At 56.6% G+C, this 14,880-nt stretch overlaps 1 protein-coding gene across 1 annotated transcript in view; it reads right to left on the bottom strand.

The window, feature by feature from the left end:
* GLI2 (GLI family zinc finger 2) overlaps positions 1-14,880 on the bottom strand; it is a 186,813-nt gene that overhangs the window by 33,797 nt on the left and 138,136 nt on the right. The window contains exon 3 of the mRNA XM_047085819.1: positions 3,681-3,883. Within this exon, the coding sequence (XP_046941775.1) occupies positions 3,681-3,883 (203 nt within the window). The remainder of the gene's footprint in view (positions 1-3,680; positions 3,884-14,880) is intronic.

Here is a 14,880-nt window from a genome sequence, read left to right as displayed (position 1 = left end):
ACGAGGTGGGGTGGGGCGTGTTCCTGCTGATGGGGACCCAGATCCCGCAAGCCTCCGTGTCCGCAGAGCCGTAAACAACCGCCCCTTCCTTCCCGTGCAGGCCCCACAGGAGACAAGATCCCCAGGCTGACAGCATCCCCTGTCCACCGTCCAGCAGAGCCTTCAAAAGGAAACGAAGATGTAAACTTTTTTTATTAGTTTTCTTTATTTTTTTTTCTTTTTTTAATTTTTTTTTTCAACTTTTTATTTTTTATTTTTGGGACAGAGAGAGACAGAGCACGAATGGGGGAGGGGCAGAGAGAGAGGGAGACACAGAACCGGAAACAGGCTCCAGGCTCTGAGCCATCAGCCCAGAGCCCGACGCGGGGCTCGAACTCCCGGACCGCGAGATCGTGACCTGGCTGAAGTCGGACGCTTAACCGACTGCGCCACCCAGGCGCCCCTAGTTTTCTTTATTTTTGAGAGGCAGGGAGAGACAGAGTGCGTGTGGGGGAGGGGCAGAGAGAGAGGGAGACAGAGCTGTCAGCACAGAGCCCGACACAGGGCTCGAACTCACGAGCTGTGAGATCATGACCCGAGCCAAAGTCGGACGCTTGACCGACTGAGCCACCCAGGCGCCCCGGGAAACGAAGACGGAAACGAAGACGCTGTGGGGGTCGGCCTGGCCTGAACAGTCACGGCGAGATCACCCGGACCCGGCCAGATCAAGCTCCCGGCCTGGCCTGCGGCCGCGGGACCCTGAGCTGTCTGCCTCCAGCCCTGCACTCAGCCCCTCCGGAGGCTCAGCCAAGAGGCAGGGAGGATGAACTTCGGAGCATCTTCGAGGGGGCCTGGCACTCCGGCGCGGAGCTTGGAGCCATACATACCCATTGAGAGTCCTGCCTTTCACCAGGTGTGCAAAACTGGGAAGGGGCCTCCTTTCTCAACTGCCTCAGTTTTCCATCCGTAACACGGAGGCACTAATACTCACGACTCAAGTTACTATTCAAAATGTCAGTGATGGCCGGCATCGTGCTGAGTGCTTGCTGGGCCTGTGCGGGCAGTGCTGAGGGACTCACGTTCACTCTCAGTGTCAGCATCCCCATGTGCTATGACCTCAGGGCCACCATTACCACCACCTCCCACTGGCACATGGGGACTCTGGCAGTCTCTGCTCTTTGTCTTGGCAAAAAGCAAAGATCTCATCGTATGCCCTGGGCAGAGAGAAGCCAGTCAATGGAAACAGTCACCCTCTTCCTCTTCCTCAACTTCTGCCGTATCCACTAGAGAGAGCCCTGGCCTGCAGCCAGGATGATGCCCCACGGCCTCTGCCTACCCTGTCCATGCCTGAAACACCCTCCCGTCCCCCTTCCTTCTGGATGTCCGCCTCCTCCCTGAAGCCTTCCCTGGAGGGCCCATTTGTCCTCAGAGCACACGCGGTCTGGCAGACGCTGCCTCTCATAGCTGATGAACTTTCCGGGCCTCATGTGGGCAAGTGCTGGGGCTGACACACCAGCGGTGTGAGCCTGTCGTGCTGTCTCTACTCACTTGGGAGCTTGGTTCAGGGCCAGCGAGGTCTCAGGGTTTCAGTCTGCAAATTAGCCAAGTGCCCTCTGGAGCTGGCCCCATGCCTGCTTTCTCAAGGGACTGGGGCGGAGGATAAGTGGGCGTGACAGGAGCCACGGGGACGTTTATATGGAAATCAGGCATCGAATCAGTGCTCCACAACTCTAAGTCCCTCCTTCAAGGGATGGGCTACACCGTTATCCACTGAAACTACTGTGTCCTTGTCTCTTCTAGAGACATCTCTCAGGGCCTCTGACCCATGAGCCATGTGTCTTAATCTCCTACAGCTGCTGTAACAGGTTCGTAAGTACAGACTCAGCGCTAACTGCTGTTCGAACAACACAGTCCTGGAGGCCAGAAGTCCGACGTGAAGGTGTCAGCAGGGTCACACTCCCTCCAGAGGCTCGAGGAGATAATCTGTTCTGTGCTTCTTCCTCCAGCTTCTGGGGGTTCCCAGTTTCCTTGGCCGGTGGCCACATCTCTCCCATCTATGCGTTGTTCTCTCATACGTCTCTTGTGAGGACACTTATCGTTGTATTTAAGGCCCACGCGGACATTCCAGGATGATCTCCTCATTCAAAATCCCCAACTAAATCACATCTGCAAAGGCCTTTTTTCCAAATGAGGCAACACTCTCAGGTTCGGGGAGTGGGGTGTGGACGCATCTTCCCGGGGGCAGGCACGGTTCAGCGCACTGCCCCGCGTGCGAGGTTCAAGGCCAGGGCAGCATCCTCACGCTCCGCGCCAGCGCATCGCTGGCTGGGTCATCAGCAGAGGCGTGGAGAAGCACAGGCCCACGTTCCAGAGTCGGCGGCTCAATGTGGAGGCAGCGAAACGCTTCGCCGTGGAGATTTCAGGGCTGGGGTCCGACCCCTTGGGAATCACTTCAGAACGGCCACACTGTGGCCAGCCACTTTCACGTCCTGTAGTTGCTGGCAGTGGCCTCGTCTGGTTTCTTGGTGGTAAAGACCAGGCGAAGTGCAAATCACATGGCTAGAGCGACGAGCCAGATAGTCCTTTCTGTGTATTTGGAGGCTGGAGTCCTTTTCCTTGTGAAACTCCAACCCGAGCCTCTCAGGTCCGGGACTCAGCTCCAGCTTCCAGTCATATTCACAAAGTGGGAGAGGGCACATCCCCCCTGGTGAGGACGGGATGTGGTTAGGAGGGACCCACTGGGATCGTGCTTCCCGGAGCCTCTGCCCACGGGCTCCTGAGTGCAAAGTCCTTAGAAATGTCTGTCCTCTGGAACGTCCCTCTGCCCGATAGTTTCAGTGGGCAGATTCTGAGAAGATGCAACCCGGTTGTTTTTTGACAAAAACGGCAGCAATAAGTGGCCACCGGGTACCATGGGGACAGCGCTCCAAGCTAGGGGTGGGGTGGGAGCACTTCCGGGATGACAGGATGGGCGGGGCCAGCTCCCAAATGTGCTTACTAGCGTCCAGCGTGAGTGTGTAGGTGCATGCGTGTGCGTGTGCGTGTGCGTGTGCGTGTGTGTGTTTGTACGGGTGCATCGGTGAGATGGCGATGGGGCTGGAAGTAGCACATTGTTTTTGGAAGTACTACATTTTAGATCTGAAAACCATATTTGCGTCCCGTGACGTGTCTCAAATTAACTGGATGGGGGGGGAGGGGCATCTGATCTCCCAGCTGGACCAGGCAATTCTCTCTCAAGCATCTGACCTGAGACACACCAGGCCATCAGTGCTCACATGTGGAGGCTTGGGGTGTCATTTGGAGGCCACGTGTTGACCTGCAAGGGGCAGAAGCCAGCCCCGCGCTGTCCTCCTTCTGCTCTGGGGGCCCATGAAACGGGATCCAACGCCCCCTCTACTTAACCAGAAGCAGAGTTTGGTTTATTGCAACCAAATAGTTCTCACCTCTGATAAGATCTACAAGAACAAACACACCCGGCCATTATTGTACATAGTTTGCATGCAAAAAGGTGTTTACGGAACAGCTCTCAAGAACAATGGTCCCCAGACCGTGTTGGCTCTCGCCACTTACTGAACACCCGTTGTTCAGGGTGGTGGGGAGGAATGTCAGCCTGCTCACTGTTGTCCCAGAGGACTGGGGCTGGGGAATCAACACTGTTAGGGTTACTGGCCCTGTCCCCCAGTCCCCCAGGCCCTACTCACCGTCAGCGGGGCTAAGGCCCCGGGCCGCAGAGATCGTGGGGAGTGTGGGGCTGCTGTGCATGGCACGGAGGTAATGCTCCATGTGGGGGCTCACGTAGGGGTGGGGGGCGTTGAAGGGGGACTCCCCGGGGCCGGCGGGGTGTGGGGAAAGCCGGATCAACGAGATGTCGGAGATAATGGGGCTGCCACTCAGGGCAGGAGGCCTGCAAAGACAAAGGAGCAGTGTAAGAAGGCATGGCCAGTCGTAGAAGGATGTGTGGGGGACCCGGCTGAGACGCGGGCTCGGTCCGCGTAGTAGTCTGAAGTCGCACACATTGGCTGGCACATGCAGGTTGAAAACTCCTGTGTGCTGGTGCGGCTGCCCACCGGCCGATCTGGTGTTGGCGATGAAATTCGTCATACACACATTTGGATTTGCGGGACCACAGGCTCAATGGGCCACACTGTCCCACTGCTTCCCCAGTACCTGCTCAAAGCTGGACAAACAGAAATAACACAACTCTTTATTAAATGACTGGATGCATGCGTTCTATATGAATGAAAAACAGAACATGAGAACTCTAACACCAGGGGCAAGATGCAAAGAGCTCATTCCCTTTTTGTTTTTAAATATATTTTTTTTTTCAAAAGTTTGTTTCTTTGTTTGTTTATTTAGAGCGTGCGTGCAAGCAGGGGGCGGGGCAGAGAGAGAAGGAGAAAGAATCCCAAGCAGGCTCTGCACTGTGCAGGGCCTGACTCAGGGCTCAATCCCACAAACCATGAGATCATGATTGGAGCCGAAGTCAAGGGATGCTTAACCCACTGAGCCACCCAGGCGCCCCTAAAGATGTTAGTTTTAAGGAATCTCTACATCCAACGTGGGGTTCACACTCACAACCCCGAGATCAAGAGTTGCACGATCAAGAGCCAGCCAGGTGCCCCAAAGAGCTCACGTTCCTAACAGAATTGAGAGAAAGGGAGGAATCGGGAGATGCCCTGAAAGTAGAGAACTTTGGTTTAGAGGGGTAGTTGCTGCCGTGGAGCACCCAGCCACAGGATTAATTGCGAAGGAGCAGAGCAGGTTCAAGAAGAGTTCTGGGATGCTGAGCTGCAATAAAATTCTGCAATATCCTTTTAGTTCTCCTTACACGGATTTTTTTTTTTTTTAACATTTATTTATTTATTTTGGGAGGGGGTAGAGGCACAGAAAGAGAGGGAGAGAGAGAAAACCCAAACAGGCTTTGCACTCTCAGCATGCAACCTGACGTGGGGCTTGAACCCATGAACTGTGAGATGGTGACCTGAGCTGAAATCACGAGCTGGATGTTTAGCCGACTGGGCCACCCAGGTGCCCCTTTTGGAATTTCTTTTAATGCTAACACAGCCTCACTTCTTGGGTGCCCACCAAAGGTGAGGCATGCACTTGGCCTGGTCCCTGTGGCCCGGCTGGCGTGGCCGAGGGCCACCTCCATGTCCCCTGCTCAGTCCTCCAGGGGGCACGGACTCCACTCGACACAAGGACGGGGTCTTTCCACTAGGTCTGCCGCTCACTTGGAGCTTCTAGGCGGTCGTTCGCATGCTGGCTGCAGGGGTGATCTGAGGTCATCTACCCCAAGACTTGCCCATTAAAGAAAAATCAGGCTTTAGAAGAGAAGTAGCTATGAAACCACAGCTGAGTCACGGGTGACCAAATTTACCAAGATACAATTTCCACTTTTTCAGAACGTGGGGTCTCCCTGTGATCCGACACAGCGCAAAGAAAAGAATATGTGTTAGCAGCGGACGAACCCGCGTTAGGATCTCAGCTGTTATCAGCTCGGTCACACGAGCAAGCGATTTAACCTCTGCAAGCCTCAATTTCCTCCACTGGAATACGGAGATAATAATGCCTTTTTCATGAGGCTGCCCTAAGGATGAAAGTCCCCCCAAACGGTACCTGAGACACAGCCGTCGGCTGGTAAACGAGAGCTGTTATCACAGCATCAGTGCCACACTTGGAGGGCAAAACCCAGGGGTGCCCCGGAGGCTGTCAAAACCTCCCCCATGGGATTGGCCTTGGATGTGGGCAAGGGCATTGTTAGGATTGGTTACTTCAGAGCGGGGATGGCCTGTCCACTGGCTGCAGTGAACCACAGATAATGACTGCTTGTGTTTAACAGTGCCCGAAAACCGTGCCTGCGACACCGTGCACGCCGGGACCCAAGCAGGTGACATCCAGATGTCTTAACATCTGGGTTTCACAAACTCCCCGCTGGGAGGGCCTAAGCATTCTGCTACATCGTTTTCTAGCTTTTGCAGATGTGATTGCAATGGACGTGCAGACCCGACGAACCTGCCAGGCCACGTTCACACTGGTGTGCTTCTGCCCACACCGATTCTTGGCTTCCGATGCCTCCTGCACCTTATAAGGCAAATCCCTTGTAAGCCCAGGGGAGGGAACTGCCTCGGGGACACCTTCCCTGAAGCCCCTTGCCCAGGCGTGAGCTCTCTGCTCCTTCCTCCCTGCTACCCCTGGGGTGCCTGCTGCTGGTCTTGGGTTAACGGGCCCATCTCCCAGGTAACGGGGTTCCATCTGAGGTCCCTCTATACACTAGCACCGGGCAGGGAACTAGCATCCCAGAAGCATTTCAGTGACGGCTACAAGTATGACTGCCAGGCCCTGAACTCAGCAGAAGGGAGTCTCCGGGGTAAGTCACGAGTCACGGCCTCAAGCTGCTCTCCCTCACAGGCTGCCTGCCCAGCCCAGTCCACCTGTGAGTGAACTGCATTAAGAACAAGGAGCTTAAGAGACGTCTTTGCTCTAGGCAGGGGTGCTATGTGTCCAAGGGTGGGGAAAGAGAACCAGACTAATTCGTCCTCTTGCTAAGGGCCAATCTCGCTGCCTCGGGCATGGTGACCGGGGCAGGATGGACACTCACACTCCCGCGACAGGACAGGTGTTCTATGAAGACCATACTCGGAGAATAACACCTGTGGGCCGGGCCTGTGGGGCGGGGAGGAGACCTCTGACTCCTGCGCACAGATCTGGGATTGAAGGGTAAACATTCTGGAAGGCTGAGCCCACTTCAGTCAACGCAGGGTGTTCTGGAGAACGGTGTGAGGCATCTCTTGTCCTCAGACCCCTTTGTCCTTCCCCCCCACTCCCCATCCCCGAAACACACGAGTTTCCTAGGGTCTGCAGGACGCTGGCCAGGGTTGAGGTCACAGCAGCCTCTGGTCATGGAAGCCGGTGGCCTTAAGTGGCCTGTCCAAGCCTCCCTGGCACCAGGGTCTCCTTGTAGGGCATAGTGACAACAGCTGAGGCCTCAAGAGACAAACCAGTGACTACATGGGGATTTAAAGGAACATGTTTAGGGCACACGGCAGCCCCAGTCTGTCCGAGGTGACCCCATTCCACTGACCAGATGAGTGTCTCCCAAGCAAGAGGCTGGAGAGAGGTGTTGTCATGGTAACAAGCGCACCCCTGGGGGGCTGCCCTGCCCTGGCAGGGGCTGGAATCCAACCCAACCTAGCAGTTGGGCTTGGAGGTGGTGGGTGGGGTCCGAGTCCCCCCCGGAACAGGGACATGTCTTCACACCTCCATACCGCCCCTCAGGGGACAGTGACCTCTGCGGCCCTCAAGGGAACAGGGAGCTCATGAGGACCCTGGGCCCAGAGGGGAAGTCACCCTCCATGCTGTGTGGCCAGAGAGACGCAGGCTAAGACTCTACCAAGTCCTCCTCACTCCCGGGATAGTGCTCCCCTCATCCCAGGGGCCGCCCACCCCCACAGAGAACACTGCCAAGGACCCATTTCCCTGGTGTGACGGGGAGTGGAGTTGAGAGAGGCCACTGCCCACCCTCCCCCCCCTCCCCCACCACAATGCAGTTTTCACAGGGTGTGCTGGTGAGACAGGTCAGCTCAGAGGGCTGATTCAAGGGCACACAGAACAACCCTTTGCTCTTCCCAGTGCCGGGAGTGCTGTCACTCTTGGCCTGGAGGCCGTGGGATCTAGGCCAGCAGAGCTCTAGCGCAGGCACAACCAAATGTTCTTCCTTTACATGAGGAGCAGGGCTGGATTCTGGAAGCTGTTTGAGGGGACCGAGGGGCCAGGAAGCAGTGGGGCAGGACCGGCACCTGGGCACTGCTTGGGCCTTCCAAAGCACTGGTTTTCTTTTGCTAACCTTGACCTTTCCCACCTAGCTGGGGGGCCTCAGCCAGCATGCTGCCCCTCCCTGGTGCCTCCCAGAACGGCACACAAAGACCAGTGCTAGGTGCATGGCAGGGGGTTAGCAGGCATTAACTCTCTACCCTTCCCTTCTCTGCAACAAGTCATCTCGGGGTAGGGAGCAACTACTGACCTGGGCACCCAGAATCCAGAACAAGAGGCCCATCAGCCAACACAGCTGTGGATGACTGTCCAGACGCCTCCTCTGGGAAGGCTCCCCAGATGTCCCCTCTGTACGGTGACACTTTGCTGTGCCCTCACCGGACAGCTCCTCAAGATAGGGGTGACTGCATGCCAGCTGTCAAAGGACATCGTGCACGTAGTTCCGTTTTTAATCCCAGTAAAAAAATTCACCAAGAAGGCACTTCATGCCCATTTTACAGATGAGAACACACCCAGAAAGGCAAGGTCTCTTGCCCAAGGTCACTCAGATTGCAGATAGTAGAACCACAAGCAACCAAGGTGGGCTGGGCCCACGCTTGTGCTGTGCCCATCCCCTCGGGAGAGAAACGGGTGCTCTTGATGACTGTGGTTTCTTGTGAGCAGGGCTCAGGTGGGTGCAGGATCAGAGAGGGGCAACACATGAGAGCAGGACAGCTTTCTCCACACTCTGCGTCAGCTTCTTTTTCTGTCTTCGTTTCCACTCCATCACCATGCACAATCCAATCCAGCTCTCAGGAAGGAGCCAGAACCTCTCCCTCGCACTGTGTTGTGAATGACCGATAAGGATCCAGGGGCACAAAGGTTCCAAAAGATTGCCATTTGGACAGACCAAATAAAGCCAAGGGAATGAATCTCAAATGGCAGAATTCCAAACGTTATTAATGCGTGTGGGGGAGCGGGGAGCTTCCGGAATCACATCAATACCGCCAACTTTCTAGGCAGGTCCTTCAGGGACCCGGGGTCTCTTGGTCCCGTCCTGGGGCCCAACTGAAGGTTCCATGCCTGCTGGGTGCTTACCAGCATTTGTGAGCTGACACCAGGACAGACGTCTGTTGATGAAATCTGACCCAGCACTTAAGGCTGACCCCCAGCCACAACTTCCCTTTCTTCTTCCATTTCTATGCCATTGGCCATGGGGGCCCAACCCAGGTCTCAGTGATGGCCCGTCCAGGCCTTGAATTCTGGCAACTGGGCAGAGACTCAAGGAGGTGGCCTTGCAGGCCGACATCAGCTGGACTGTAAGTTGCTCAGCTTGGACACTGCTCTTAAGCATTGCCTTCTCGCCTGCAGTCCAACTCTGAGCTCACCTGAGCCTGATTCTACCATTTGTTCCTTTGTGTTTTTGCTCACATCCCCGACAAAATGGACCTGGGCACTTGCTCTGTGCCCAGGACCTATAGGGAGCCAGGAACCCTAGTGGAAGAGGCGGACCCCCAAATCAGGTAAGCATCAGGCAGTCTGATAAAGGCTCCGTCAGAGGAAAAAATTATCTAACTCTGCACGTAAGTGTAAGGGAAGGCTCCTCAGAGGAGGTGACATTTGCGAGGGGTTCTGAAGGGTCAGTAGGAATTCGTGAGGAAGTGCATTACGAATAAAGGAAGCAGCACGTGCAAAGAAAGGCTAGAGTATAAGGATCTGTGTGAGCGAAGGCTACGCCTTGGTGGAGGAACAGAGCACTTTGGGCTGGATCTGTACTGGACCCACGGGACCCGCTCTGCTTTTTCTCCTGGGGGTGGGGGCCATGTGACCTGAGCTCAGCTGATCAGAGCATTCCACGTTCCCATGTACGGTGATCGTTTCAGAGACGGGCATAGGCTTAAGCTAGCAGTGGTGGCTGGAATCTTTGGGGATAAGGGTTCTCTGCCCACAAGCGTGGCTCTGCAGGTAGGGTGCAAGCATGGAACTGCCAGGGACCGTGAGGGGAGAGGCCAAACATGAAGACGATACACCGAGTGTCAGAGCTGGAAGATGTGGTACCAGGTTCTTGAACGGAGCTCCTAGTGCAGATCCGGCCTCGCCAGAAGTTAGTAGCGTTGGCCTTTTCAGTTATCTCACCCTATGCGCTCGTTTGTTTGTTTAAGCCAGTTTGAGCTAAGTTTTTCTATCATAGGCAACAGCCAAGGCAAGCTTTGACTAACACTGCCTCTCCTGGCCCAGAGTGATCCTGGGCCCAGCATCCTGCAACGCAGATCGGAGCCCTAGTTCCTCGGGCCTGTCCACCCTCCCGCTTGCAGGACTGAAGGACGGGGTGGTAGGTGTCCTGCCCAGGGCCGCTGAGGCTCACTCCTAGCTGTGTGGTTTGGAGCAGTTCAGGCACCTCTCTGAACCTGTGTGCTCATCTATAAACAGCGATCGCAATGGCGCTCTTACAAATACGTGGTGGGAAGCAGAGGGCAGGTGAGCATGGGGGGGCTGACGTGTGGGCATGAGGCACAAACGAGGGGCTCTGGGTAAGAGGAACAGCAACCACCTCCCTGCCTCCACGTGCATGCGTGTGCGTGTATGTGGGTGTGTGGGCACCTGTTGGCGACTGGCGGCAGTGGCCTGCAGTGGGGCCCAGCCTCTGGGGGGCCTATCCTATGGCAGTTGACTCTTGCCTTCCCAGTGTCGGCGCTGGTCAGGACGGCCGGCCTGGCTCCTCCTGGAAGCTGCAGGGAGGACCGGGACAGGGCGACTCCTGAGCAGGGTCTGTCCTCCACCCTCTTCCCTTCCCCCTCTACCAGGAGGGGGCCTGGTGATGCCGCTGGACAAGGCTTCTGGGTCAGGTCCGAAGACCAGAGTGGTGGCCAGGCGTGAAGAAGAGTAAGAACGGGGAAAGCAAGCGGAGACCTAGCTGGACGGCTGCCGTCCTGGCCCTAACCTGCCACTGCCATGGCACACGGGGGGTCAGCCTTGGCCGAACACCGGCTGCATGCAACACATCCAGCAACTCTGCAAGGCAGCTTGTATTACCTCCATTTTAAACAGAAGGCAACCAAGGGTCAAGGGGGGTTAACCAGACTTGCCCAAGGCTGCAGAGCTCTAAGTGGCCGAGCGGAGTGGACACTAGGCCTTTCTGACTCTGCGAGGTCAGGCTTGGCGCGTTGCCCAGAGGTCCACCCAAAGGCAAGCTTCCGCCTCAGCCGTCCGCCCTCGACAAGTTCAGCTTGGTGTCTCTTTGCAGACATTGCCTCAGCTGGTCCTCGAGCCGACCCCAGCTGGGGTGGGGTGCAGGCTGAGGGGAGCGGCCCACACTTGGAGGTGGGACCTGGGCTTTCTGGGTCTGAATTATAGCCCTGCCGCTTACTGAGGACCTTGGCTGTGCCCTCTGCCCCGAGCCTCCACAACCTTGCCTGTAGGGAATGGGGCACTGGGGCCTGCCCGAGGGCGGCCGTGGCGTGGAATGAGCTCCATAAGCGAAGTGTGCAGTGCATCCCCGGGTGCCTCGGAGATGCCCACCCCATGCTCACCACATGTTTTTACAGATTTAACAGATGAGCAAAGGGAAGACGCTCAGAGAACGGAGTGGACCCAGTGCCATCTTCCAACAAGTCCTGGGCCCCTCCGCATGTGCTGGCTCAAGAGTTTTGGCAGGAGAGAGAAGGCAAGGCCAAGGCGATGAGACCCCCACACAGCCACACACGGCTCAGCACCAAAGTGGCTGGACCCGAGTCAGCATGCCTGCATGCTTGGGTATGGGCACCATCCCTGGGAGCTGGTAGGATGGGGATGTGCCCCCGAAGGGTGTATGGCTCCCGTGGGGCTGCAGGGGTGAGTAGGACTGTGTTTGATGGCAGGGATAGGGAGGGCATCTGACCCACAGCACAGCCTGAGCCAGGGTGCAGGGGCAGGTACCAACGCGCTCCTTACTGCGGTGGGAGGAGGGGCAGAAGTGCAGGGATGGGGCACCCGTACCCCACCCACGGTGCTGTTTGGAGAAGCAGAACAATGCAGAGCTGAGGGATGCTGACTCACTCAGACTCAGCAGGAGCCACTGGGGCAAACTCTCCCATGTGGGGGCCAGGGGCCAGCAGGAAGGACCCTTGGCAACCCAGAGAGGCTCCTGATGGACCTTTCCCTGTGGCAGGTCAGTCGGGCCAGAAACAGGCAGGGATGGACGCTTTGTGTCCCATTTCACCGACAGCACTACTGAGACCCAAAGCAGCAGTGGCACAGCTACGGTGAGGTCAGCGGCACAGCTGGACTGGAACCCCGGGACCCGGTGTTAGGGGTCACAGCCACAGCCCGCTCTAGGCGCCTTTGCTGAGGTTGAGGAAGGAGAGGTCTGGTCGCTTGGGGCTGCAGGCCTATGAACCTCAGCTCTGGCCTGCTTCTCAGGGTGACTGAAAGCTGTGGTAGCAGCAGGAGAGATCCTGTGTGGTCACGCACCTGCCTCTTCTATCCACCCTCCCTGTGCTTCCGCTCTGGTTCTGGGCCCGTGCCACACCTGCTACTCCAGTCGTGCCCTGCCTCTGTCCCCAGCTAACCTCCAACCTCTCCCTCCAAGGGTCCAGCTCAGGGCCCCCTCGTTCAAGAAGCCTCCTAGCTCCACATGGAGGTCAGGGCCCTCATGAGCCCTGTGGAGGACAGGGCCCTCACTCCTGTGGAGGACAGCTCCTTCCCCGGACCCTGAGCACATCCATCCTGGCTGAGCACTGGGCACCTGCAGTGAGCCCCTGAGGGCCTGTCCCCCACCTTGGACGGGCAACCAGGGAGCAAGCTCAGGTCCACTCCTGCTCACTTGCTTCCCCAGCACCCCCTCCCGTGCCCACCGGGGTTCGGACGGCATACTTAACATGTGGCTGCTATGTGAATGAATGAATGAAGGAAGGAAGCAGGGAGTGTGTCCAGTGAATGGCATAGGCATTGAGGCAGAATTCCAGCTCAGCTCACTCCTAGCTGCGTGGCTTGGAGCGGTTCAGGCACCTCTCTGAACCTGTGTGCTCATCTATAAACAGCGACCGCAATGGCGCTCTTACAAATACGTGGTGGGAAGCAGAGGGCAGGTGAGCATGGGGGGTTGACCTTGTCTCTCAAAGATGCATCTATGTCCTTCCTCATCCCTTGCTAATATCACTGTATTGGCAACAAAAAAAGGCTTGGCAGGTGTGATTAAGGTAAGGGGACATTATGGATTATCAGGGGGGTCCTAAATGCCAGAGCAAGTGTCCTTAGAATAGAGAGAGGCAGAGGGACGCAGAAGGGAAGGAGGCAGTGTAATCACGGGGGCACAGGCTGGAGGGATGCAGCCACAAGCCAAGGAACACTGGTGGCCTTGCAGAGGCTGGAGGAGGCAAGGATAAATCCTCCCCTAGAGCCTACGGAGGCAGCACGACCCTGCCAATGCCTTGATTTCAGCCCAGTGATAATGACTTTGGACTCTTGATCTCCAAAACCGCGAGGCAATCCATTTCTGTTGTTTTAAGCCATTGAGTTTGCGGCAGCTTGCTGGGAGCCAAGACAGTATGTAAAGCATATTGTGCTGGTGTGGAGTAGGCCCGTGGGAGGTCCCGACATCACCGTCACTATTACCGTCACCTGTCTTCGAGGCTGTTCAGACCTCAGAGACCAGGGTCTGTGTGTTATTTCCTGGAGTGGCCTGGCCCCCCGTGGGCGCTCCGTTGGCAGCAAGCTGGGGAGGAAGGGGAAACTCCCCTCCACACTGGGAGGGCATCTGAGCACGCTCACAGGGCTCTGCAGCGTGCCTTCCTGCCTGCCACCCGGATTACACGGTCACTGGCTCCCCATAGCTGAACGCGCCCTGCACGTAGCCCTGACATGCCAGCCCCTCCCGCCCCGGAGACCGCTGGCTGGCATGTACTCATCCCGCCTTTGGGCTGAGAGGCCGCCACCCACCAGGATCACAGGGCCATGGGTGGAGTCAGAGGGCTCGGGGTAGGGAGGCTGTGACCCCTCTGCCGTTGCCGAGCCGCTCAGGGCCAGGCACCCACTTTCTGGGAAACACTAGGCAGCTGGCCTTGGGCCCACTGATCTGCTAGAAGGCCAACGAATACCCCAAAGCTGGTCTTCCTGCTCTGAGCCTCCTCGAGCCAGGGCTCCTTAGCACCAGGACTGGGTGAGGAGGGCAGGCATGTGTCAACGCTCGCGGCCCTATGCCTGACAGCAGATAGACGGCCGATGAGCTCCTCTGGGTGGACTTCAATCTCTCCTGCAAGGGTTTTGTTGTTTCTTGGTCTTCTGTTTGTTTGGTTCATTCGGGGTATGTGAGAGTGCACACTGGCAAGCTTGCTTCTGGCGCTTTCCGTATAGGAATTTTAAAAGTTCCAGAAATCAGGTCCCATTCAGAATATATACCCAGGGGGTTTGCGAGGGTAAAGAGAAGCAAACTGACATTCTTTGGGAAAGCGCTGGGGAACTGCCCCTCTCCAAATCAGAGCCCAGTTCATTTTCTGTGAAAATCTGCATGTTCCCATGCACCTGCACTGCCCTCTGCCCATGTGGGGAAGCTCTATAAATCAGCAGAAAGGATAACTGTAAACAGGGCCTGGGACCACAGCATCCAGCCATTCAGTGATTTGTTCGTGGGTTCATGCGTTAGTCCCTCTGTCGGCCGATGTTCACTGAGTGTGGGCCTCTGAGGGCACTGGGTGGGGAGCTGGGGGTACTGAGGAAGACTCGGCCAGCATCCCACACCGAGGAAACAAGAAACTTGCCTGACAAGTGCTGCACCAGGGGTGTCTGGTCAACTCTGACATTCCCAAGGTTCACCTTGAACCCATACTTGCACAGTTCTCAGCAGAGAAGTGTGAGTCCCCATGAGGCTATGTTGATGACCAGCCGTTAGGGCGATGAACCTGGGGATCCAGCCATGAGTTTGGGAAATTACAGCCCCCTAAGCCTGCAGTCTACTTCAGTGCCTTGACAGAATCACCACGCTGGGACCTCTGGGGTCGCAGAGGAGAGTGGACACTAACTGTAGCCTACCAACAGTATACAAAGTACTGGAACAGAAAGAGGGTGGGAGGGAAAGAATTTACTCATTCTGCTGGGGCCATCTGAGATGGCTTCCTGCAGGAGGTGGCACCTGAAACTGGGCCTCAATTCTTACAGAGAAACGGAAAGGAGGCAGTG

The sequence above is a fragment of the Lynx rufus genome, unplaced genomic scaffold (genome assembly GCF_022079265.1).
Source record: "Lynx rufus isolate CCGP_SWC_20201006 ecotype Redwood Valley unplaced genomic scaffold, mLynRuf1.p SCAF_2, whole genome shotgun sequence".
NCBI classification, from domain to species: Eukaryota; Metazoa; Chordata; class Mammalia; order Carnivora; family Felidae; genus Lynx; species Lynx rufus.
The sequence above is the reverse complement of the archived record's forward strand: the minus strand, read 5'-3'. Positions and strand labels throughout refer to the sequence as shown.